This window comes from Rhinolophus sinicus, linkage group LG06 (genome assembly GCF_036562045.2).
Source record: "Rhinolophus sinicus isolate RSC01 linkage group LG06, ASM3656204v1, whole genome shotgun sequence".
Taxonomy (NCBI): Eukaryota; Metazoa; Chordata; class Mammalia; order Chiroptera; family Rhinolophidae; genus Rhinolophus; species Rhinolophus sinicus.
In genome coordinates, this window is record NC_133756.1 from 159,026,921 (window position 1) to 159,051,014 (window position 24,094).

The 24,094-nt window shown below is 38.7% G+C and overlaps 1 protein-coding gene across 2 annotated transcripts in view; it reads right to left on the reverse strand.

Moving 5' to 3' along the window:
- ATL3 (atlastin GTPase 3) overlaps positions 1 to 24,094 on the reverse strand; it is a 43,726-nt gene that overhangs the window by 11,647 nt on the left and 7,985 nt on the right. For both annotated transcript variants that reach the window (XM_019717894.2, XM_074336518.1), the window contains 7 exons: positions 21,536 to 21,750; positions 21,253 to 21,396; positions 13,277 to 13,381; positions 12,750 to 12,800; positions 3,352 to 3,408; positions 2,578 to 2,670; positions 1,561 to 1,699 (listed from right to left, as the gene is read on the reverse strand). In XM_019717894.2, the coding sequence (XP_019573453.2) occupies positions 1,561 to 1,699; positions 2,578 to 2,670; positions 3,352 to 3,408; positions 12,750 to 12,800; positions 13,277 to 13,381; positions 21,253 to 21,396; positions 21,536 to 21,750 (804 nt within the window). The remainder of the gene's footprint in view (positions 1 to 1,560; positions 1,700 to 2,577; positions 2,671 to 3,351; positions 3,409 to 12,749; positions 12,801 to 13,276; positions 13,382 to 21,252; positions 21,397 to 21,535; positions 21,751 to 24,094) is intronic.

The following is a 24,094-nucleotide window of genomic DNA, read 5'->3' on the forward strand; positions in this document are numbered from 1 at the left end:
GCTTATACAGAATTTGTTCCCTATTTTATAAATATAATATGTATATAGGGGTGGCTGGTTAGCTCAGTTGTTTAGAGCGTGGTGCTGATAACACCAAGGTTGCCGGTTTAATCCCCGCATGGGCCACTGTGAGTTGCGCCCTCCTTAAAAAAATATAGATAGATAGATAGATAGATAGATAGATAGATAGATAGATAGATAGAGATATAATATATATATCAATATAATATAATATAAAATTTATATAATATAAAACATAACACACTTAATATTGAGTGATAAACATTCATAATCTGTAAATATATGTGCTGGACACAAATGCATGTCTACCTGGAATCTCAAAATATGACCTTATTTGGAAATACAGTCTGTACAGATGTAATTAGTTAAAATGAGGTTGTACCAGGTTATGGTGAGACCTACATTCAAAGAGAGGTGTTCTTATAAAAAGAGAGAACACACAGAGATACACACAGATAAGGTGAACACGGAGACAGAGACTACCACTGAGTGAAGCAACTACAAACCACGGAATGCCAAGGATTGCCAGCAACCACTGGAAGCCAGGAGAGAAGCATGGGAGCTCTCCAGAAGGAACCAACCCTGCTAGCACCCTGATTTCAGAATTCTGATCTCCTGAACTTGCCAGCCCTCATGAATGGATTAGTGCTCTCACAAGAGACCCCACAGAGCTCTCGAGCCCCTTGCGCCATGTGAGGATACAATCAGAACTCTGCAACCAGGAAGAGAACCCTTACCCTACCATGTTGCCACACTGATCTTGGACTTCCAGCCTCCAGAACTACAAGAAATAAATTTCTGTTGTTTATAAGCTACCCAGGCTATGGTATTTTGTTATAGCAGCCCAAACTGACTACAACAGTTGGGAACACAACTGGGCCTCTAAAAATGGCAACTATTATTATTTATACTTTACAGGAAACCTGAGAAGCTCAGATAAGTTTATAAACAAAGTACTTAGTTTAACACACGGGTAAACTGAGGGCCAGCCATTAAATGACTCAAGGGCCAGCCATTAAATGATTTAATGAATAAGGAACAAAAATAAGATAATGGAACCCACGAGTTTCAACTCTGATTTCTCCAAGCTACCATCTAGTCAGCACTTCCTGATATTAACACATGACCCAGCATCAGGTTTTGTTATATCACAAATAAGATGAAAATTATAGCCATGCCATGCATCATACCTTTCTTTGGGAAGTTAATTTTACTTGATAAATATTAGCTGACTAATGTTTAGTCTTCTTTTATTTATCACTTTTATCTCTTATAAACAAATAATCGTAACATGCCTCTTAGAAAAGCTCATTAATGGATATTACCATCACCATTACAGAATGGATAAACTAATGTGAACTAATTCTGATGGTCACAGCAAGACAGGATTAAAAACAGAATGACTCTAAATACTATGCTTTCTAAGAGAACACACTGTTTCTCTTAAGTATTCACTAGATCTATAATCGACATTTTCTGGTCACTATTTAATTCCAAAGATCAAATCACATGTTTAAAATAACATCATTTGTAACACACCTTTCAATTTCCCATCAAACTCAGGGCTTGTGGCCACCTGGAGTCCTGGATGTGGCAGGAGAAAACAGGTGACATTGGAGAAACATGAATGGATGTGATTTCGGACATTCTGAATTTCTTCATGTTGATGTTCTTTCACCTGCCAATGAAAACCAACAATTTACAAAAGACCCATTTGTTTTTCTTCACTAGGAACCACTAGTATAGGACAAAGGGAAGAAGACTCAACTCAAATGGGGAGTAGTGGCCTATGTTTTGTCCAGTAAGAAAACTCAGAGCCGTAAGAGGCAATAAAGGCATAAATTTGATTAATCATGACTTGGCTTCTATAGCTGTCAAAGAATAGGTACTAAACAGTTTCTTGGTTTGTGGCCGTGAAGGAAAATCTAATCAGATAGTAGTGACTGACAAAGGACTCCTGTGTTTTAATTTTGGAGAAAAGGCTAAGCTTGTTTATAGTCATCCTAAAACAAGAATCCTGAATAAGAACAACAGAACTAAAGTTCTGAATGTGACATGCTAAAGGCACATACAGAACCTGACGTAAAATGTGAAATGGAAAGTATAATTACAGCTTGGGATTTTGCCCAGAGTTGTTCCCTGTAGTCCCTATGCATTACCGTGTTTCTCCGAAAATAAGACCTAACCGGAAAATAACCCCTAGCATGATTTTTCAGGATGCTCGTAATATAAAACAAGCCCTAATGCATCTTTTGGAGCGAAAATTAATATAAGACCCGGTCTTATCTTCAGGGAAATACGGTAGGGCTTATCTTATATTACGAGCAACCTGAAAAATCATGCTAGGGCTTATTTTCCAGTTAGGTCTCATTTCTGGGGAAACATGTATATACCCAGGTTCTTCTATCTAAAACCATAAATAATATTAGTGTGTGCTAATATTCATAAGCATTTAACACACTTAATTTTCCATAATCCGCTTTATATACAATAGCTAAGGGAAATGAGAAGTTATCAACACCTTTAGGTAATTCATCAGATTATATTTCCCCTTACCTGTAGACGCTTTTCCAAAAATGACATTCCTCCCTGTAGTCCATAGCTGTATTCATAAGGGAAACTCCAGTCTCGAACCAAAAACATTAGTGTCTATTTTCGAAAAGAGCAGAACATATTATAATGTTGCATAAATGCATTTTCAAAATAATAATTGAAATACTTCTTTGTACAAGGCCAGCTTCTTCAAAGGGGGCAAGAAGACATGAAGAATTGATCAATTCTGTAAAGTCTCAGAAACCTTATAAACACTAGAAGGACATGTATGGGGAATGTGGTAAAGGACAAGAGAGAAAAAACAAAATGGCACTAGCTAGTCGTAATCAGATCGACTTTTAACATTAGAAAGGAAAAGAAAACTAAATTAAATAGTAATACTTAAAACTCCTGTAATCTTACTGAGGTTACTGTGCATTCTCATCCTCATGAAACAATTAGCTAAAACAGGAGTCAACAAACTTTTTGTGTAAAAGGCCAGAGAGTAAGTATTTTAGGCTGTGGTAGCAAGCAGCAGCCATGGACAATACAAAGTGTAGCTGTGTTGTAATAAAACCTTAGCTATAGACACTGCCATTGAAATTTCAGAGAATTTACACATACCATAAAATATTATTCCTCTTTTGATTTTTTTCAACCATTTAAAAATGTAAACCCATCCCTAACTCATAGGTCATATAAAAATAGGCAGCTGGCCAAATTTGGTCTGCGAGCTGTAGTTTGCTGATCTCTGAACTAAAACAAAAATATGAGTGACATTTATAGTTAACACTCTACCTGGAAGGGTTTTTGGAAAATCTCATCCATTGCCAGACGACCATATTCTGTAAAGAGCTTAAAAAAAAAAAAAAAAAAGAGTTATGGCTTACAAGGGAAAATTACCTAAAGTATTTCTGTGTCTATTCTTTAGCAAAGTATTCATTTAAAAGACTGAATATTACTTACATGAAACCAAAGTTCTACAGTTTCAAAAGCCTGCAGGAGCCACGAATCTTAAAATAATCTTGGATCTGTCTCACATCCCACATCCCAATTCATCAGCGAATCCAGCATCCAACCACTCACAACTTCCTTGTGGCTCGGAATATTTCAACAGCTTCCTAACTGGTCTCAATGCCCACCCCCACCCCCACCCCCTACCCCCGCCACACACTATTCTCAACACAGCAGCCACGTGGCTCTGTTATCAATCAGGTGAGTTAGAGCACATCCAACTTCTGCTCAAAACCCTCCAGCCTCCTTTGGTATAAAAGCCAGTCCTTATAGCGTGATCCCGTCACACTGGCCTCCTTGCTGATCCTGAAACAGGCCGGGCACACTGCTGCCTCGGGCCCCTTGTTGACTCTCCTGCCTGTGTTGTTCTTCCCCCAAACATCAGCCCCTCACTTCTTAAGGTCTTTACTCAAATGGCTCCTTCTCAATGAAGCCATCCACGGCCATCTACCTAAAAAGATGACAATTCTCCACACAGTATTTCCTACCTCATGTCTCTCTAGGTTTTCTCCCTAACACGTCTCACTGTCTAACATACTGTATCTTTACTCATCTTGATTACTGTCTGTCTTCACTACCCCACCGAAGCTCCGTGAGGACAGGCACGCTGGTTCTGTGCACCACTGTACCCCTGGCAGCAAGAAGAGTACTGACCGCAGTAGGCATTCCATCCAAACGACCGAATGAATGAATGAAGGTTAGGGTTTACGCATATATTTATGTCTATTTCTTCATGAAGCCTCACTGAAAGTATGGCAAAATGAAGTTTAAAAGTTTTAAATTCAGCCAGCCCAGTGGCTCAGGCGGTTAGAGCTCCATGCTCCTAACTCCGAAGGCTGCCGGTTCGATTCCCACATGGGCCAGTGGGCTCTCAACCACAAGGTTGCCAGTTCAACTCCTCGAGTCCGGCAAGGGATGGTGAGCTCCGCCCCCTGCAACTAAGATTGAACACGGCACCTTGAGCTGAGCTGCCACTGAGCTCCTGGATGGCTCAGTTGGTTGGAGTGCGTCCTCTCAAACCACAAGGTTGCCGGGTTCGACTCCCGCAAGGGATGGTGGGCTGTGCCCCCTGCAACTAGAAAACGGCAACTGGACCTGGAGCTGAGCTGTGCCCTCCACAACTAAGACTGAAAGGACAACAACTTGAAGCTGAACGGCACCCTCCACAACTAAGATTGAAAGGACAACAACTTGACTTGGAAAAAAAGTCCTGGAAGTGCACACTGTTCCCCAATAAAGTCCTGTTAAAAAAAATAAATAAATAAATAACCAAAAAAAACTCATGTCCTTCAATTCTAGAATATCACCTTATATTATTCCTTTTATAATTTTTCCCTCCATTTTCTGTTCTCTTTTACTAAAATACCTATTATTAACATGTTACCCCTCCCCTCAACTGATCACCAAATTTTCCTTTTTCTGTGCCCTCCTGTTCACTCTCCTCCACCTCTGCCTCTCCTCTCTTCCTCTCCCCTTTCCCTTCTCTCTCCTCTTCTCTTCTCTCTTTGGTTCACTCCCTTCCCCACTCCCAATTTCTACTTTGTCTTTTTATTCAACCTGCTAGGGAAATTTTCTCCAATTTATCTTCTAACTCCTCCCCTACTGAATTTTCCATTTTTTGCTGTCATAGTTTTGATTTCCAGCTCATTTTTATTTTCTGAAAGTTGCTTTTTAATAGCATTCTTTGTTATTTGTTGGTTCCAACAGTTGCAACATCTTATCTTTCTGAGGATATGAGTCTACAAGGAATGAAGAAAAAGCCCACAATAAGGTCCATTACCTTGAAAATTCATGCCAAAAATAAGATCTTAAAAAAATTAAGCTTCAGAGAAACAAAGGTCTATATATACAAAGAATCAGGACCTCAGCAGCAACACTGGGATCGGGAAGGCAACGAAGTGATGCCTTCAAACTCTAAAAGAAAATTATTTCCATCCTATAATTCTAGGATAAAATTAGAATATTCTCAGACTTACAAGACCTCAGAAAAGTTATCTCCTATGCATCCATTCTATCTTTTCTCAGAAAACTACTGGAGAATGCATAGAATTAAGGAGAGCATGGGGCAAACGGGTGGCTCAGTGGGTTAGAATGCAAGTTCTGGGCAACGGGGCTGCCTGTTCGATTCTCACATGGGCCAGCGAGCTAAGCCCTCCGCAACTAGAATGAAGTCAATGAGCGATCACTCAGCTCCCAGATGGCTCAGTTGGTTGGAGCTTGGGCTCTCAACCACAAAATTGCCGGTTTGACTCCCGCCTGGAAATACACACTGTCCCCCAATAAAGTCCTGTTCCCCTTCCCCAATAAAAATCTTAAAAAAAAAAAAAAAAAAAAAAAAGAGAGAGAGCATAACCAAATGAAAGATTAATGGGATCCAACTTAGAAAGGAATTGAAAACAAATTGTCCGGCCCTGACTTCAAACTATATTACAAAGCACAGTCATCAGGGTGGCCGATTGGCTCAGTTGGTTAGAGCACAGTGCTCATAACACCCAGGTCGCCGGTTCAATTCCCACATGGGCCAGTGAGCTGCGCCCTCCTCACCTAGATTGAAAACCACGACTTGACTTGGAGCTGAGCTGTGCTCTCCACAACTAGATTGAAAAATTTAAAAAAAAAAAAGCAAACAAACAACAACTTGACTTAGAGTTGATGGATCCTGGAAAAACACAGTTTGTTCCCCAACATTCCCCAATAAAAAACATTTTTAAAAAAAAGCACAGTCATCAAAAAAAAGTGTGGTTCTGGCATAAAAACAGACACATTAATCAGTAGAACAGAATATAGAGCCCATAAATAAATGTACACTATATGGTCAATTAATTTACAACCAAGGAGACAAGAATATACAATGGGGAAAGGATAATCTTTTCAACAGTGTTGGGAAAACTGAACAGCCACATGTAAAAGTATAAAACTAGACTACTATCTTACATGGTACACAAAAATTAACTCAAAATGGATTGAAGACTTGAACCTAAGACCTGAAACCATTAAACTCCTAGAAGAAACTATAGGAGTAAACTCTTTGACATTGGTCTTGGTAATGATTTTTTGGATTTGACACCAAAAGCAAAGCCAACAGATACGAAAATAAACAAGCAAGACTACATGAAACTAAAAACTTCTGCACAGCAAAGGAAACCATCAACAAAATGAAAAGGCTGCTTACCAAATGGGAGAAAATACTGGCAAATCATATCTCAGATAAGAGATTAATATCCAAAGTCAAACAACTCAATAGAAAAAAAAATCCATTTACAAAATCAGCAGAGAGTCTGAGTAGACATTTTTCCAAAGATCCACAAATGGCTAACAAGTACAAGATGCTGAACACCACGAATCATCAGGGAAATGTAAATCAAAACCACAGTAAGATATCACCTCTCACCTGTTAGCCTGTCTATTACCAGAAAGACAAGAGATAATAAGTGTTGGCGAGGATGTGGAGAAGGGAACCCTCGTGTACTGTTGGTGGGAATGTAAATTGGTGCAGCTACTGTGGAAAACGGTATGGAGGTTCCTCAAAAAATTAAAATTAAAACTACCATGTGATCCGCAATCCCACTTCTGAGTATTAATCTGAAGAAAATGAAAACACTAACTTGAAAAGACATATGTACCCCATGTTCATTGCAGCATTATTTACAATAGCCAAGATATGGACAACCTAAGTGTCCATGGATGGATGAATGGATAAAGAAAATGTGGTGCGCGTGTGCGTGTGCGTGTGTGTGTGTGTGTGTGTGTGTGTGTAGTCAACGAAATATTATCCAGCTATAAAAAAGGAAACCTTGCCATGTGCAAAAACGTGGATGGAACTTGAGGACATTATGCTAAGTCAGACAAAGAAAGACAAATACCATATAATCTCACTTAAATGTGGAATCATAAATAAATAAATAGTTCCAACAGATTGGTGGGTGTGAGGGTTGCAATACTATTTAAACTATTTAACTACTTAAACTATGTATATATATTATTTTTGGTAAAAATAAAATGTTGCATAAAAAAGTACCTAATACATGTAAAAACTATACAAAACCCAAAAACCCATGATCACCTTTCTGTAATTCTGAAATCCAAAAAGCTTTAAAAAACCCAAGTTAAGCGGCAAACTCATTTGGAGGAAAATTTGCCCTGAACTGACGTGAGGCTTCTTATAAGCTTTATTTACCCCATTTCATATAATTAGTCATATATTTCACCACAGAAGCATTAATGTTTAATTAGGCGGTATGGCCTGAACACCTAGCCCTGTCCTACACTTCATGCTATATGCACCATATTATTTAGCTAAAATACAAAAATTTTTGAATTCCAAAACACATGTAGCTTCTAAGGGTTTGGCTAGGGCTTTGTCATGGCTTATATATTTTCTATAAGGACATATATGTTTACAAACACACAGAAAAAAAAACAAAGACTATATTCAAAATTGATATAGTGGTTACCTCTGGGGAGGTATCTGAGGTGTCCAATTTTTGCAAGGACGATATCATTTCTAATTTCATAAGTAATATATTAACTTTTAAAAAGAGAAAAACTATTCCAATGATACCATATTACCAATTTATAGAATTTGGTTCCACTCTATGAAGAAGGCATAAAAACTGTATCTTCACCAGGAATTCTTTCCCAATCCCCCAGACTGAACCCTATAATTCCTGGGCATCTCTCTCCTTTTGCACTTAATATGTACAGCAGTCCCCCTTATCTGAAGGGGCTGTTCCAAGACACCCCAGTAGATGGCTGAAACCAAGGATAGTACTGAACCCTCTATATATGGTACTTGTTTCCTACACATACATACCTATGGTAAAGTTTAATTTATAAATCAGGCACAGTAAGAGATTAACAATAATTAATAATAAAATAGAACAATTATAACAATATACTGTAATAAAAGTTATGTGAATGTGGTCTCTCTCTCTGGTAAGTGAGATGGCTACTAAGTGACTAAAGGGCAGGGAGTGTGTATGGCGTGGAGACGCTGGACAAAGGCATGACTCGCGTTCCAGGCAGGACAGAGCTGGATGATGCGAGATTTCATCACGCTACTCAGAATGGTATGCAATTTAAACCTTATGAATTATTTCTGGAATATTCCATTTGATATTTTCAGACTGCAGCTGTGTGTAGCTGCCAACTATGGAAGTGAAACCATGGATAAGGGGAGACTACTATATTGCACTTGGTTCAGAAGTCTTTCATTTATATGAAATCAAACTTATCCATATTTTTTCTTTTGTCTTCTACCTTTGATGTCTTGCTTAGAAAATTCTCCCTCAATATTCTATATTGGCCTATTTTCTTCTAATAATTTTATGGTCATTTTTTTTTTTTTGCATCAAAATATTTAATCCACTTGAAATTTATTTTGGTATAGTACAAGGTAGGGTTCTAAATTCTACTTTACCTAAACAGATAGGCAACTATCCTAACAGCATCTATTGACTGATCCATCCTTCCTGGCATAGCATCACATATTCTTAAGTGGAATGAAATACATGAAAATACACTATATCGGGGCAGCCGGATGGCTCAGATGGTTAGAGCGCCAGCTTTTAGCTACAGGGTTGCCGGTTTAATTCCCACATGGGCCAGTGAGCTGCGCCCTCCACAACTAGATTGAAGACAACGAGTTGCTGGTGGGCTTCCGGATGGCTCAGTTGGTTAGAGCAAGAGCTCTTAACAATGTTTCCGGTTCAATTCCCGCATGGAATGACTGCGTCCCCCGCAACTAGATTGACAATGGTGACTGGACTTGGCACTAGCTGTGCCAACTAGTTTGAAGGACAATGACTTGACTTGGAGCTGATGGGTCCTGGAAAAACACAGTGTTCCCCAATATTCCCCAATAAAGATTTTTTTAAAAAAATACACTGTATCATAAACATATAGCACTTCAATCTATTTTTCCTAGACCAGTGCCATGTTGTAATTACAGCTTTATAACATGTACTAAGTCATTTTTCTCATTTTTCCCCTACCCCTTGTAATTTTCTTGGCTGTTTTATAATTTCACTGCCAAAATGAATTTCAAAAAATTTCTGTCAAGTTCCCAAAATAACACCTTTATGATTTTATGAAGAAATGACCACTTTATAATACTCAGTCTCAAATGAGATAATGTAATACACAGCACAGTGTCTAGAATAGAGTAGGCAATAAATGTTAGCTACACATATAGATACATAATAGAAGATACACACATAGAATACAGATACATATAGAAGAAATATTTCTGCATGTGGTTGAATCTTTTATATGCTTCCTACAACTTTGAATTAATTGTTTCAGACGGATTGCAAGTTTATTCTGAGTTTTTAATATTTTGTTGCTATAGCGAATGTTTTCCTTACATTTTTAAACTGGTTAATGTTGGTAGATAGGAAGGCCTATTTGGCTTTTGGTGTGTTTTTTTCCCTTCAATTTATTGGGGTGAAAATTGTTAGTAAAATTACATAGATTTCAGGCTTTTGTATTTTGTGATGGGTACCTAATAGAGGTTTTTTTCTAGTTCTAAATAGTTTTTCTGTTGATTTTTGCAGATTTCCAGACACACAAGAATATTTTTTTTCTCCTTTTTAACCTTTATATTTATGCAATTTCTGGATTCACCATCAATCAGCCTTGTCAAGTGAGAAAAGTCCTCCGGCCATTAGGTCCAGGGGCCATCCTCTAGAGCGAATAAATCCACCAAACCTACCATCCCTATTTTCACCAACAAGGCCCTAAACACAGCCACAGCCCTGCCTCCAGCTTCCGAGTCTAAGGCACCGACACTACCGTCCACGTCCACGTCACACTCCGGACCTCCCTCCCCACTCCCAGACACTTCCAACTGCGTCTCCTCTAATTTCCGATCCACAATGGAAACTCTCCTAAATTTCCAGCTGTTCTCTGAGTGTTTCTTCTACCTCCTTGCTCTAACTAAAACCTGAAAGTACAATTTTCCCTGTAGGTATCTCAAGTAGTAGCAATTATCATCGCTCACCCCATGTGTCTCCAGACCAAAAGGTGGGGTTGGGGACTTCCTTGCTTCCCTTTATCATTTTTAATCCATTATTCTCCATCATCTTGTAAACAGCCCTACTCCTTTAGGGTTCACGCCATTCAGTAGAACCACCTCTGCCCCCACTTTACTGCTGTCCATCTACTAAGCACGTGTGCATTCCCTCTCATTCATCGAGGATTTTGACACCTGTCCCAGTCTTCTTTATCAAAGCAGGGACCTCCAATCAATCCCTGCCTCAGCCAAGAACCTAAAATGAGTAGAGGGAAGATTTTTTTCCTTTCCTACAGCAAGACATAATTAAAAGAATCAGGAACGCTTGATGTTGAAATGATTAGGGAAAGACAGGCGTTAAACACATCTTGGGTTTGAGGAAACAGGATGGTGGTGCTCTCGAGAACAGTATCAAAGGACAATTACATGACTGCAGCATAATTTCCTTACCCCGTTATGAGTTGAATTGTGTCCCCACCCACCAAAAAAATGTGTTGAAGTCCTAATCCCCAGTACCTGTAAAGATGACCTTACTGGAAATATGGTCTTCACAGATATAATCAAGTTAAGATGAGGTCATTACGATGGGCCCTAATCCAAGCTGACTGGTGTCCTTACAAGAAGAAATAACAAAGACACAGGGAGGAGAATGCAATGTGAAGACAAGAGACACAGACACAGAGGGAAGACAGCCACATGACGACAGAGGCAGAGACTGAAGTGCTACGGCTGTGCCAAGGCACGTCCAGGACTGCCGGCAAACCATCGGAAGCTGGAACAGGTACGACACGATTCTCCGCCATAGGCAGGCTACAGAGCACATGGCCTTGTCAATCACTTGATTTATGACTTCCAGCCGCCAGAACCGTGAGATAATTTCTATTGTTTTAAGCCATCCAGTCTGTGGTCCTCTGTTCAGCAGTCCTAATACACCACCCACCCAAGCCTCTTCATTTACGTATCACTCTCACCACCCAGACTACAAAACCCATGAAGAATTGTGTCTACCTCAAACACTATCGAGAGCACGTGGTCCACTGCCTCACATAAGGTGGACACTCAAAGACGTGTGTGAAAGCAAGGAGCTTAGAAAGGCATTAGTTCAGGGGGAAAGGCGTCGGTGTCCAACTCAAGTTCTGATGGAAATTTTTATGGAGCAACAACTCTCAACCCCTGAGCCATGGCACTGGTGCAGAACCACCGATTATAAAGTACAAGTACTTGTAGTAGTAACATTGAAGGCCAAAGCTTAGGAATTCTTTTCTTTGTTTTTTTTTTTTAAGGACTATAAGTTAGAACTAATTCAAGGTAATCCCTATAATCAATGACACCCTCACTCTCTCACATTCTGACATGTTTTCTTGAATGTCAGTGGGAGCAGTGGAATTAAGAAGCATGTCAGAAATTGCACCCAATTCTGGAATACCCATGGAAGAGTATCTTACAGGAAAAATATGTAAGAACCACTGCTATGGAGAACGGAAGACAATGACTAATAACAGTAGTTATAACAGTAACAATAAATAATAGCTAGCAGTTACTAAACACATACTATTTTCCAGGCACATAATTCCATGTATTTTATAAACATTTATTGATTTAACCTCACCAGGATTACTGCAATAGCTTCATAACCAAGTCTCACTGAATGCACACTTGCCCCAGGAAAAATCTATTCTAAACACAAAGTGATCCTCCTACAATATGTCAAAGAACATCACTCCCCCGCTCAGAACGCGGCTCCCCTCTCTCCCAGGGGAAACGCCAAGGCCATCCTTACAAAGGCCAGGCCTCACTGGGACTTCAACGCCTGTCTGACTTCTTCGTTCAGCCGCCTCTTGTCACACCCTCCAGTCCTACCCACTGGCCTCCTTGCTGTCCCTTGATCCTGCCACGCGCACTCCACCTCACGGACTTTCTGTCCCCTCTTGCTGTCGCCCCTCTCCTAGTCCACCTTTCCCCCACACACACCTGCAGGACTTATCTGCTGATTTCTTCAGTTCCCTTCCTTGACCACTTCAGCAACAGATGCAGAGTGTAGGGTTACTGTGAACCAAAACCTTCCTCTACATTGCAATCTTTCGCTAAAACTACTTAGTACACTTTTTTTCAGTCTTAAAAATTTTAAATGATATATTATGATGTTTTTATGGGGAATGTATAAACATACCTGTAGCTGTTGAAGATCATCTTCCTGAATGTTCTGAGACAAATTATATATCTAGAACACAAACATCCAGATTAATAACAACTCTAGGTTACTTCAAACAAAGTTCAAATAAGCCTAAAACACTGAGCAGAAGTTTTGCACATTTAAAGGTTTGCATATAAAAATATGAAGTCTGTTCAAACAGTAATTTTATTTGCCTTTTGAGAAACTATGCATGTATGGTTGAAATAACATAATTCTTCCTTTACAGTATAAAAGTTTTCTTAAATTCTTACCAAAGCTACATCTCCTATATAATTGACATAATTTCAAATTCCACTTTCAGAATTTTCTTGGAGTATTTTCTATACATTTATGACCAAAATGGAAAACTATTTTAAGCTCCTTCTTGAGCTTAACTTATATCTATAGTCAAAAAAGAACATTTACATATCACCATAGGAACTCTGATGACAGGACAATAACTAAAACAACTCCCTTTATCTTATTTCATCTTCAAACTTTCTTTCCTAGTCAAGTGGTTTTACCTGAACAGAACTGGTCATGGTACTCAGAGCAAAAATGGTAGCACAATCTTTCACAGTGGACTGGCTGTCAAATGCCCCCTGGGTATCCATCAAAACAACTGCAACCTAAAAAAAAAAAGGGAAAATACAAACAAAATACGTTAAAGTGAGAAGAGGAGAAAAAGTAAAGGAGAAATTGAAAAGTAACATTTAAATGAGACTTAAGCACCTGTTTCTAGGTTCTATCAGAAAAGCATAATTCTTTAGGTACTTTTTTTTTTTTAATTAAAGTTTATTGGGGTGACAATTGTTAGTAAAGTTACATAGATTTCAGGTGTACAATTCTGTATTACATCATCTGTAAATCACATTGTGTGTTCACCTAGGTGCCTTGTTTGGACCAGAGAGATTATCTGCTCTGAACTAATGAAAGGATATAAAAGAGAGGCTTACAGAGCAATATGGAAGGAGGGGACAATCACCCCACCAACTAAAATAGCCAAATGTTGATGCCAATTAGCTCACTCATCAAGCCAGTCATTCAGATGTGTTTCCTTGTTGAAAAAGAAACTAAAAATACTCACTGATTTAGTTTAAATTTAGGCATCATCCAACAAAATAAAACACATGGGCTAGGATATTTTGGCGTATACCTGCAAGGCTGTATTCTTCTTTCAAATTTCTAGGGTTTTCTGATTGTTTGATAAAAGAAAATAATATTTACTTCAATCTTTACAAAAGAACAGACCCCACCAAAGATGCCAAATGAAAGCAGGAGAATCTAAGTTCTCCCTGTCCTCTATGTAATACAGCTAGGCTTCATGAAGCCTCCAGGCTTCCAAAAAGGACTTCAGGACCCATTCCCACCCCAAAAGTGAGATTTAAAAATTTAGAAGCAAATAGCAAAAGACACAGTCAAAAGTACTACAAGTGGTTGCCTCTGGGGACTAGGTAGGAAGAAGGATATTCTTTTTTATTATGAACACTGCAGTACTATTTAACGATTTACACACACACACAAGAGGTCAATTAAGTTCGCGAACTCGTTGCAAAGATGTCGCTAACCTTTTTTGATACCACAGGGATTATTCACTATGAATTTGTACCAACTGGAATTTGTACCAATTTTACTATTTGGAAGTGCTGAAAAGGCTGTATGAACAGTGTGTACTTCCAGGATTTTTTTCCAAGTCAAGTTGTTGTCCTTTCAATCTTAGTTGTAGAGGGTGCCGTTCAGCTTCAAGTTGTTGTCCTTTCAGTCTTAGTTGTGGAGGGCACAGCTCAGCTCCAGGTCCAGTTGCCGTTTTCTAGTTGCAGGGGGCGCTGCCCACCATGCCTTGCGGGAGTCGAACCAGCAACCTTGTGGTTGAGAGGACGCACTCCAACCAACTGAGCCATCCGGGAGCTCAGCGGCAGCTCAGCTCAAGGTTCAATCATAGTTGCAGGGGGCACAGCCCACCATCCCTTGCGGGACTCGAGGAGTTAAACCGGCAACCTTGTGATTGAGAGCCCACTGGCCCATGTGGGAATCGAACCGGCAGCCTTTGGAGTTAGGAGCATGGAGCTCTAACCTGAGCCACCGGGCCGGCCCCAACCTGAACTTTTCACCAACAATTCATGGCTTTTGCATCATGACAAAGGTCACACGGCACTGTCTGTGAAGAAGTTTTCAGCCAGTAAACAAATAACTGTATTGGAACAGCCTCCCTACTCACCTGATCTGGCCCCCAATGACTTCTTTCTTTATCTGAAGATAAAGGAAATATTGAAAGGAAGACATTTTGATGACATTCAGGACATCAAGGATAATATGGCGACAGCTCCGATGGCCATTACAGAAAAAAAGAGTTCCAAAATTGCTTTGAAGTGTGGACTAGGCGCTGGCATCAGTGCATAGCTTCCCAAGGGGAGTACTTCGAAGGTGACCGTAGTGATATTCAACAATGAGGTGTGTAGCACTTTTTCTAGGATGAGTTCTCGAACTTAACTGTCAGACCTCGTGTGTGTGTGTGTGTGTGTGTGTGTGTGTGTATGAATATATGAGTATATATACACACACACACACAAAATGTTGCTAAAAAAAAGCAAGTACCTGATACTTATAGAATACTATATGTAAATAAAATAACACACAAGTAAAACTATACAAAACTGATGATTATCTGTAATTCTGAAAGAAGACACGTAGTGGCCAGGGGCTGGAAGAAGAGGGAAATGAGGAATGACTGCTAATTGGAGCTGAGTTTCTCTTTGGGGTGGTGAAAATGTTCTGGAATTATATGGTAGTGATACCTGCACAGCTTTGGGAGTATACTGAGAACTGCTAAATTATATACTTTTAAAGGATTTTATGGTGTAAATATATAAATTGTACCTCAATGAAAAAGAATTTGCTAACTAGAAAAATGAGGCTAAAGAGAAGAAACAGGGGCAATACTAAAGAGAAGCTCTCTAGGGAAATGGGAGTCATATATACACTTAGATGAAGTGCTGGATATTGGGGGGAAATGGTACGCCCAGATCATGCGGCAGAATGGCAAAGTGCCATAACCACTTCCAAGAACAACACGCCAACAGCTAGGAAAAGGGGAACTGGGCATTTTCAGACCCAGCAATTACAGTTCTAAGTGGCTTTCTAATGTTTCTGACTGGAACCCAGACTAAGAAATATATTTTTACATCATGACAAAATAAACACATACATAAAGCTGACACTAAATTTATATGTGTACTGCACTCTGATGCTTTCTGCTCTGTTTTAGGTGTTTTGTTTTGTTTTAAATACTGGTCACAAGCCAATAAACTGATTTCTCTATCCTTCATAGGTCACTATACAGTTCAAAAAACTGTGGCCTGGAGACACACCTGCAGCACACTTACTCAAGGAGACATTTGGCAGGTTGCTCACTGTAGCAAGGATTATAAAAATGAAAAACAAGGACACAATCTAAATGCCCTCCAGTAGGAAAATGGGTAAATGAAAATGATAAATTTATATAATCACTATATAACAGTTAAAAGGAATAAACCAGAGCTACATATTTAAGAATGTTGATTTTTAATTAAAAAGTAAGAATAAATTATCTACTTCTTAAACCAGATAATTTCCAGGCTAAAAATCTCAGCAAGTATATAAAAAAATAAGACAATCATACTGATTTTTTAAAGTACTCCTGATCCTCTTGAACATAATGTTTTTTAAAAGGGTAGGAAACACAACAATGAGATCTTCCTAAACACTCTTAAAATGGCCAAAATCCAGAAAACTGATAATACGAAATGCTGATAAGGATGTGGAGCACCAGGAACTATCATTCGCTGGGAGAATGCAAAATAGTACAGCTACTTTAGAAGACAGTTTGGTAGTTTCTTATAAAATGAAACAGTCCTAGCATACAATCCACCAATCGAACTCCTTGTTATTTACCCAAATTAGTTGAAACTTATGTCCACACAAAAACTGTACATAGATAGCAGCTTTACTCATAATTGCCAAAACTTGGAAGCCAAACAAGATGTCTTTCAGTAGGTGAATGTATAAACTGTAGTACATCCACATAATGGAATATCACTCAGCAATAAAAAGAAATGAGCTATGGGGCAGCCGATGGCTCAGTTGATTAGAGCGTGAGCTCTGAACAACAGGGTTGCTGGTTCGATTCCCACATGGGCCAGTGAGCTGTGCCTTCCACAACTAGACTGAAGACAATGAGCTGTCACTGAGCTTCCGGAGGGGTGGCTGGATGGCTCAGTTGCTTACAGCACAACCTCGCAACAACAAGGTTTGCCAGTTCAATTCCCACATGGGATAGTGGGCAGCACCCCCTGCAACTAAAAATTGAAAATGGCAACTTGACTTGGAGCTGAGCTGCGCCCTCCACAACTAGATTGAAGGACAATGACTTGGAGCTGATGGGCCCTGGAGAAACATACTGTTCCCCAATATTCCCCAATAAAATTTATTTAAAAAAAGAAATGAGCTATCAAGTCATAAAAAAAGGAACTATAGAGGTACACTGCTCAGTGAAAGAAGGCAATCAGAAAAGACTACACACTGTACGATTCCAACTACATGACATTCTGAAAAAGGCAAAACTATGGAGACATCAAAAAAATCAGTGTTTGCCAGGAGTTCGGGGAGGAGGAGGTAAGTAGAGAGAGAAGCAAATAGGTGAGCACAGAGGATTTTTAGGGTAGTATACCTATTCTGTCTGATAATGGTAGCTACATGTCATTATACATTTATCAAAACCCAGAGAATGTACAACACAAAGAGTGAGACCTAATGGAAACTATGGGCTTTAATTAACGACAACATATCAATATCGGCTCATTAATTATAACAAATGAGTCACACTAATACAAAATGTAAGTAAGAGAGGGAAACTGGGAGGGGAATAAAATGTGAGAACGCCACACTTTCTGATCGATTTTCCTATAAACCTAAAATTGCTCTAAAAAATAAAATCAGTGTTCTTCAAGGACAGGAAACCAAAATGTTGGAAAACATGGAGCTTTACAGGAGTCAACTCAACAAAATAAAAAAATAAGGGAGCTATAAATGTCAGATATCAAAAAGCAAAGCTTGCTTACTAACATTACAGAGGCATCCTAAACTATTAAGACTATACCAGATGTCCGAAAAATAAAAATTAAATACACCAGTTCTATACAAAGAGACCACATAGTTTAATAACAAAAATCTTAAAATTATGAAAACATCTACCACACATTACCAGAAATGTAGAAAGAGAGAATACTACAGAAAATGAGAACTGACATGGAAGTCGAAGGGCCTCATTGTAATGCCAGCTCTAAGAGTGGCAATATCACCCAGGGCAGGCCCTTAATTAACTCACTGGGTCTCTCATTTCAGCATTTCTACTATAAAATGAAAAGACTGGACTGCCAGTCAAAATGGAGTAATAGAGACTGATTTACTCTCCCACCTAAAACCAAAAATTAATAGACAAAATACATGAAACAACAACTTCAAGACACTGGACATCAGGTAACAGATAATGATCCTCGAGAGAACGGAGACAGGTGAGGTGAGCCCGACAGTTGTCCCGGCTTACTGAGCAAGGCTCAAAGGAGGAGGAACCATACAGAACCCAACAGGTTCCCTGAATTGAGAGGACAGAACGGAGTGTCAGCGAAACCAGGGAAAGTGGAGTTCTCAGGCAGAACACCTGAGAGAAGAGATACAGAGGCAACCCCAGCGCTGCAGAGGGTCCCCATAGAGTGCTCAGCTGAGTACTGAACAGCACATGTCCATGAGGCTGGAGTCTACCTGAGCTGGAAAAAGAACCATTTAAAGGTTTAGAGAAAACAGTACCCATTGCTCCCAGAGAGCCAGGAAGAGTGCCTGTCCCCTGCAATCAGACTGCAAAAATCCATAATTCTAGAGTACTCAGACAAGTCTTGCCTCAGTAGTGAGGAATAAATAGCTCGAGATTAAATATTGCTCTGGTCCCACCTGCTGTCCCTTGCCCACCCTTATTCCTGCGGAGCTCCAGGAGTACCCAAGGAATCCCAGCAGCCACTGCGCACTTCCATCAGCATCCTTTTCGCTGGTACCACCCAGTCTGCTTAGCTCTGTTCCTTTGCCCAAATCGATAAGGCACTCTTCCTGGACGTTGACTGCCTTTTGCAATTAGGACACTTCACAGCCCTCATGGACTTTGCCCAGGAAAAAAAAAATTAAACTGCTCTGGTCCCATTTAACAAATCTTAAAAGCAAGACCAGAAAGAATCTAACAGTTTCCAAATTTCTTAACTGCATCCCAGAACAAACTCAATATTTTACAGGAATACAAAAATATCCAGCACTCAACAAGGTAGAATTCACTCATCTGGCATCTAATCAAAAATTTGCTGGCTTGCAAAGCAAGAAAATATGATCTAAATGAGTAGAAAAATCAATTAAAACTAACCCAGAACTGACACAGATGCTAAAATTAACAGAAAATGACTTTAAAACAGTATTCGGTACAACTGTACTCCATATACTCAAAAAGTTAAGTAGTAACATAAAACATAAAAAACGACCAAACTTCTAGAGATGAAAACTACAATGTCTGAAATGAAAATACACTGCATAGGATTAACAGCAGATTACAAACACTGGTGAACTTAAAGACCTACAAATAGAAACTATCCATAAGCAAAAAGAGAGAAAAATAGAATTAAGAAATGAACAGAGCATCAATGAGCTATGAGACAACTTCAAACAGCCTGACATACACAACAGGAGTCCCTAAAGGGAATAAGGGACAAAAAAAGTTTAAAGAAATAATGGCTGAAAAATGTCTGAATTTGATAAAAATTATAAACCTGCAGGTTCAAGAAGCACAACAAAATTCCAACACAAGAAACATGAAGAGGACTATACTAAGATATATCATAATCAAATTGCTCCCCCAAAATGATAGAGAACATCTTAAAAGCAACCAGACAAAAAAGACATGCAAGGCACCGATTTCTCATCAGAAACAATGACAGGAAAAAGGGAGGGGAGTGACATCTTTACAACACTGAAAGAAAAACCTATCGGCCTAGAATTCTATACCCAGCATGTAACTATTTTCAAAACCAAAGGCAAAATACTTTTCAGACATGAAAGCTAAAAGAATTCAGCACCAGCAGAACAGCACTATTAGAAGTACTAAGTCCTTCAGACTGAAGGAAAAATAGACAAAAAAAATAGAAATACAGACAAAAATATTAAGAATAGTTAACGGTAACTACATGGGTAAATATATGGGTTTTTCTTATTATTTAAATATCTTTAAAAGATAACTGACTGTTTTAACTGACCATTTAAACAAAAATACAAACAATGTTATTAAAGTAAAATATGTGACAATAGCACAAAAGCTGAAAGGGGAAAATAGAATGTTAATTATACCTCAATAAAGCTATTAAAAAATTAAAAGGTTGGATAACATAATATCTAAAGCTCCTTCCATAAAAAAGTTTCCAATGTTATATTTCAATGTTATACCTCTTTATTCTCCAAGATTCTTTCTTTAAAAAAAAAAAGTGTGATAATCTCATTTTGTTACACATTTTTTGGTATGTGTATCTGTGCATTAAAACAAAAAAAAATTAGAGGGTTTCCCAATATACTGTTCTCCTGAAGCCTCATTCAAAGAGAGAGAGAGAGAGAGAGAGAGAGAGAGAGAGAGAGAGAAAGAATACTAAGGACATTTATAAAGGAAAAAAAATAGAAGATGTGAAAACAGATGCTACGAGTTGTGCATCCAATCTCCAGCTCCCAAAATACCGAATGACAGTGTTTAGGAAAAGAATGAAGCTAAACAACCTGAGGAGGGATTTGAAACCTTAAGCCCTACCTACAGTCAACTGTAACTGTAAAAAATAAATAATTTTTAAAAATTGACCAATAAAATTAACCATCACAGAGATATTTAGGAGTTTGTCTAATAGCATACAGTCTTTAAGTGGTAGAGCTCAAGTTTATACCCAAGTCTATTTGATGTAATAATTAGCTTTCTCTGGTCTTATAATTATTAATTTCTGTGAAATAAGAGTAGTAGATATTTAATTGATTTATTCTGATAAGAATAAACATATAGTCAAAGATTAAAAAAAAAAGAGAGAAAAATCTCAGCCCCACAAAGACTCAAAAATGAGAGGATGAAGAGGTGTCAAGGCAGGCTTTAGGAAGGAGGAGGTTAAAGTTTAAGAAACAGTGATAGCCTCAAATCCCATCTTTCACTGTAGGAGACACATGACTTGCTTCTCCTGACCCTTACAAAGGGAGCTAGAGGAAGGCTCTGATTCCAGCTTACTATTTTTTGTTAGAAGCCTTATATTACCATTTGACCTTTTAAACTACATCCATGCATTATTTTTACACCATGCACTTATATCATTTTGATAAAAATTGTTTTTTAACTAGATTATCAGAGTACACATTAAAGTTCTCATTTTGTTGTTGCTGTTAATTTGTAAGCCTTTTTCTTCCTTACCTTCTTTCCACCTGGCTTCTCTACAGTGAAAACTTCATTCCAGATCTGAATCCCAGTGGTTTCTGGGTCAGAGCCTCCTCGCCATGAAAATCCTGTTAATGGTTCTTCTGAGTCACCCAACCAATTTGAATGGCCACCTTCCTTCTATAGGACAAATAAGACATTTCCATTACATCTTAAATTTTAAGTAATTTTACACATCAAGGATAATCCATGAGCTTATTTTGCTCTTTTGGACATAAATTCTCATTTTCTAATTTGAGAGGAAATAATTCTACCTTACCTGGGAATACATGTATCGGAGCATGAAGTCCAGAAAGAAGGACTTGCCCTTTCGGAAGGCACCAGCCACTGACACCACCACCACATCAAGGTCTCGAATGTGGTCCTGCAAGAGGACGCTGGCCAAGGCTTTCTCTTCTAGCTCAAAGGAATGTTGGTCTTTCTGAACCAAAACAATCTGCACTGGGCCAGGCTTTCTACTCTCCATGGCATCACCTATGTTGTTATGGAGAAAAAAATTAGCTTCATATATTTTTTAAAAATGTATTTTTGAACATGGGAAGAGCAAAAACTTCGTAAGGTACCAAAATGCTAACCATAAAAGAAAATAATCACACATTAAACTTCATTAAAATTAATTTTTGTTCATTAAAAGATACCACTGAGAGTAAAAATGCAAGCCACAAGATAGGAGAAATATCACAATACCTATATGCAAAGGACTTATATCCAGAATCAATATAGAAATCCATACACTTCATAATATATATGTCTATAGATCTATATTTATATATTTATATAGATATTACGCATCTATACTTATGTAGATATATAGATATCCAAATGGTCCATAACCACACGAAAAGCTGCTTCCATATCATTATTTATCAAAGAAATGTAAATTAAAACCATGAGTCCACTAACCGCCCATCAGAAGAGCTAAAATTTAAAAGATGGACAGTATCAACTGTGGGAGCGATGTGGTACAACTGGAATTCTCATACATTCTGATGGGAACATAACCACTTTGGAGAACTGTTTGGCAGTATCTACGAAAACTAAACATACCTGTGACCCAGCAATTCCACTCCTAGGTATATACCTAAGAGAAATAAATGCTTATGTCCACTAAAAGACATACATGCAAGACTATTCACATCAGCTTTATTCAAAATAGTCCCAAACTAGAAATAACCCAAATGTCCATCAACAGTTAGAAAGAGTGCCTGCCACAGCTATGCCTTTTGCATGTTATTTAATCCTCAGAACAACACTATGAGGTAAATAATACTGTCCCACTTTAAAAACAAGGAAGCTAACCAAGGTGTACAGAAGTTAAGCACCTTGCCCAACAGGTCCAGAAGAGTTTGTGAAGATCTTTAGGTAGCTATGTTTTGCAGACCACTATTAATAAAAGTTGAAAGCAAAAAGAAAGCGCTTCTTTGAAATTCAAAGCCACTTAGTCGCTATGATATATGGAAAGTTTACAAAAAACTACCAGTGGGGCCTAGGGACTAAGGCAAAGCACTATTTCCTTAAACGTATGTGACACTGGTATTAATGAGATGTTTCAGGCAGTTCAAAGGATTTTTATTTTATTTTAATAATCAAGCATTTTAATGTCCATTAGGAAACAAAACCATGTTTTAATAGATTATTGCTTAGAAGGAGACTAAGTCTAAAAAGTGAATCAATTTAGGGGCGGACGGGTGGCTCAGTTGGTTAGAGCGTGAGCTCTGGGCAACAGGGATGCTGGTTCGATTCCCACATGGGCCAGTGAGCTGCGCCCTCCGCAACTAGAATGAAGACACTGAGCTGCCACTGGGCTCCCAGGCAGCCAGATGTCTCAGTTGGTTAGAGCGCGAGCTCTCAACAAGTTTGCTGGTTCGACTCCCAAAAGGGATGGTGAGCTGCACCCCCTGCAACTGAGATTGAACAATGGCAACTGGACCTGCAGCTGAGCTACGCCCTCTACAACTAAGACTGAAAGGACAACTTGACTTGGAGCTGATGGATCCTGGGAAAACACACTGTTCCCCAATAAAGTCCTAGGAATACACACTGTTCCAATAAAGTCCTGTTCTCCTTCCCCCAATAAAATCTTAAAAAACAAATAAAATAAAAAGTGAATCAATTTAAAGTAAACTGAAGGACAAACATTAAGTAAAGCATAGTACAGCTAAGCAGATAGAGCCAAAAATCACAAATATAGTCCCCAAATTACTTTTGTCTGGGAAGTATTAAAGGCTGCATAATCACAGCAGGCAAAGTCAACAACCTTTAACTGCCAGACTACTTTATAAGCTACGGAATTGCTGCTCATTTTTTCTACTTTATCAGATAGAAACAGAAGGGTTCTTGCCCCTTTTTAATTTTTTGCAGACTACTGGAAAACAAGTTATAAATATAGATTGAATGTCATGCTCTCATTGTAATAAATGTATACTAATACTTTTCTTTCTCACTATGGGTGGATGAAAAGGAGACATGTCTGTGAATAATCTCTTAGGGTTCTTCTTAGTGCCACAACAGCAGGTGAATCCAGGACCTAAAGACCTTCAGTCTTTCATATAAAAAAACGAATGGGAAGGATTTATGCCGACCTTATGGATAAACCCCAGTGTAAAGTACTGTGCAGTACTCAAAGCGCTACGAAGCAAAGTCCCTGGTTGGCTGGTTGCTCCCCCAATATTCATTTCTGCCTCCTGCTACAATAATAGATTTATAGCTGGGCACATATATAACTGCTCAATAGAAACACACTTCCAACCCAACCTTGCAGCAAGGGTGTCACCATGTGACTAAGTTCTGACTGGAAATGATACGGCAACTTCCAGGC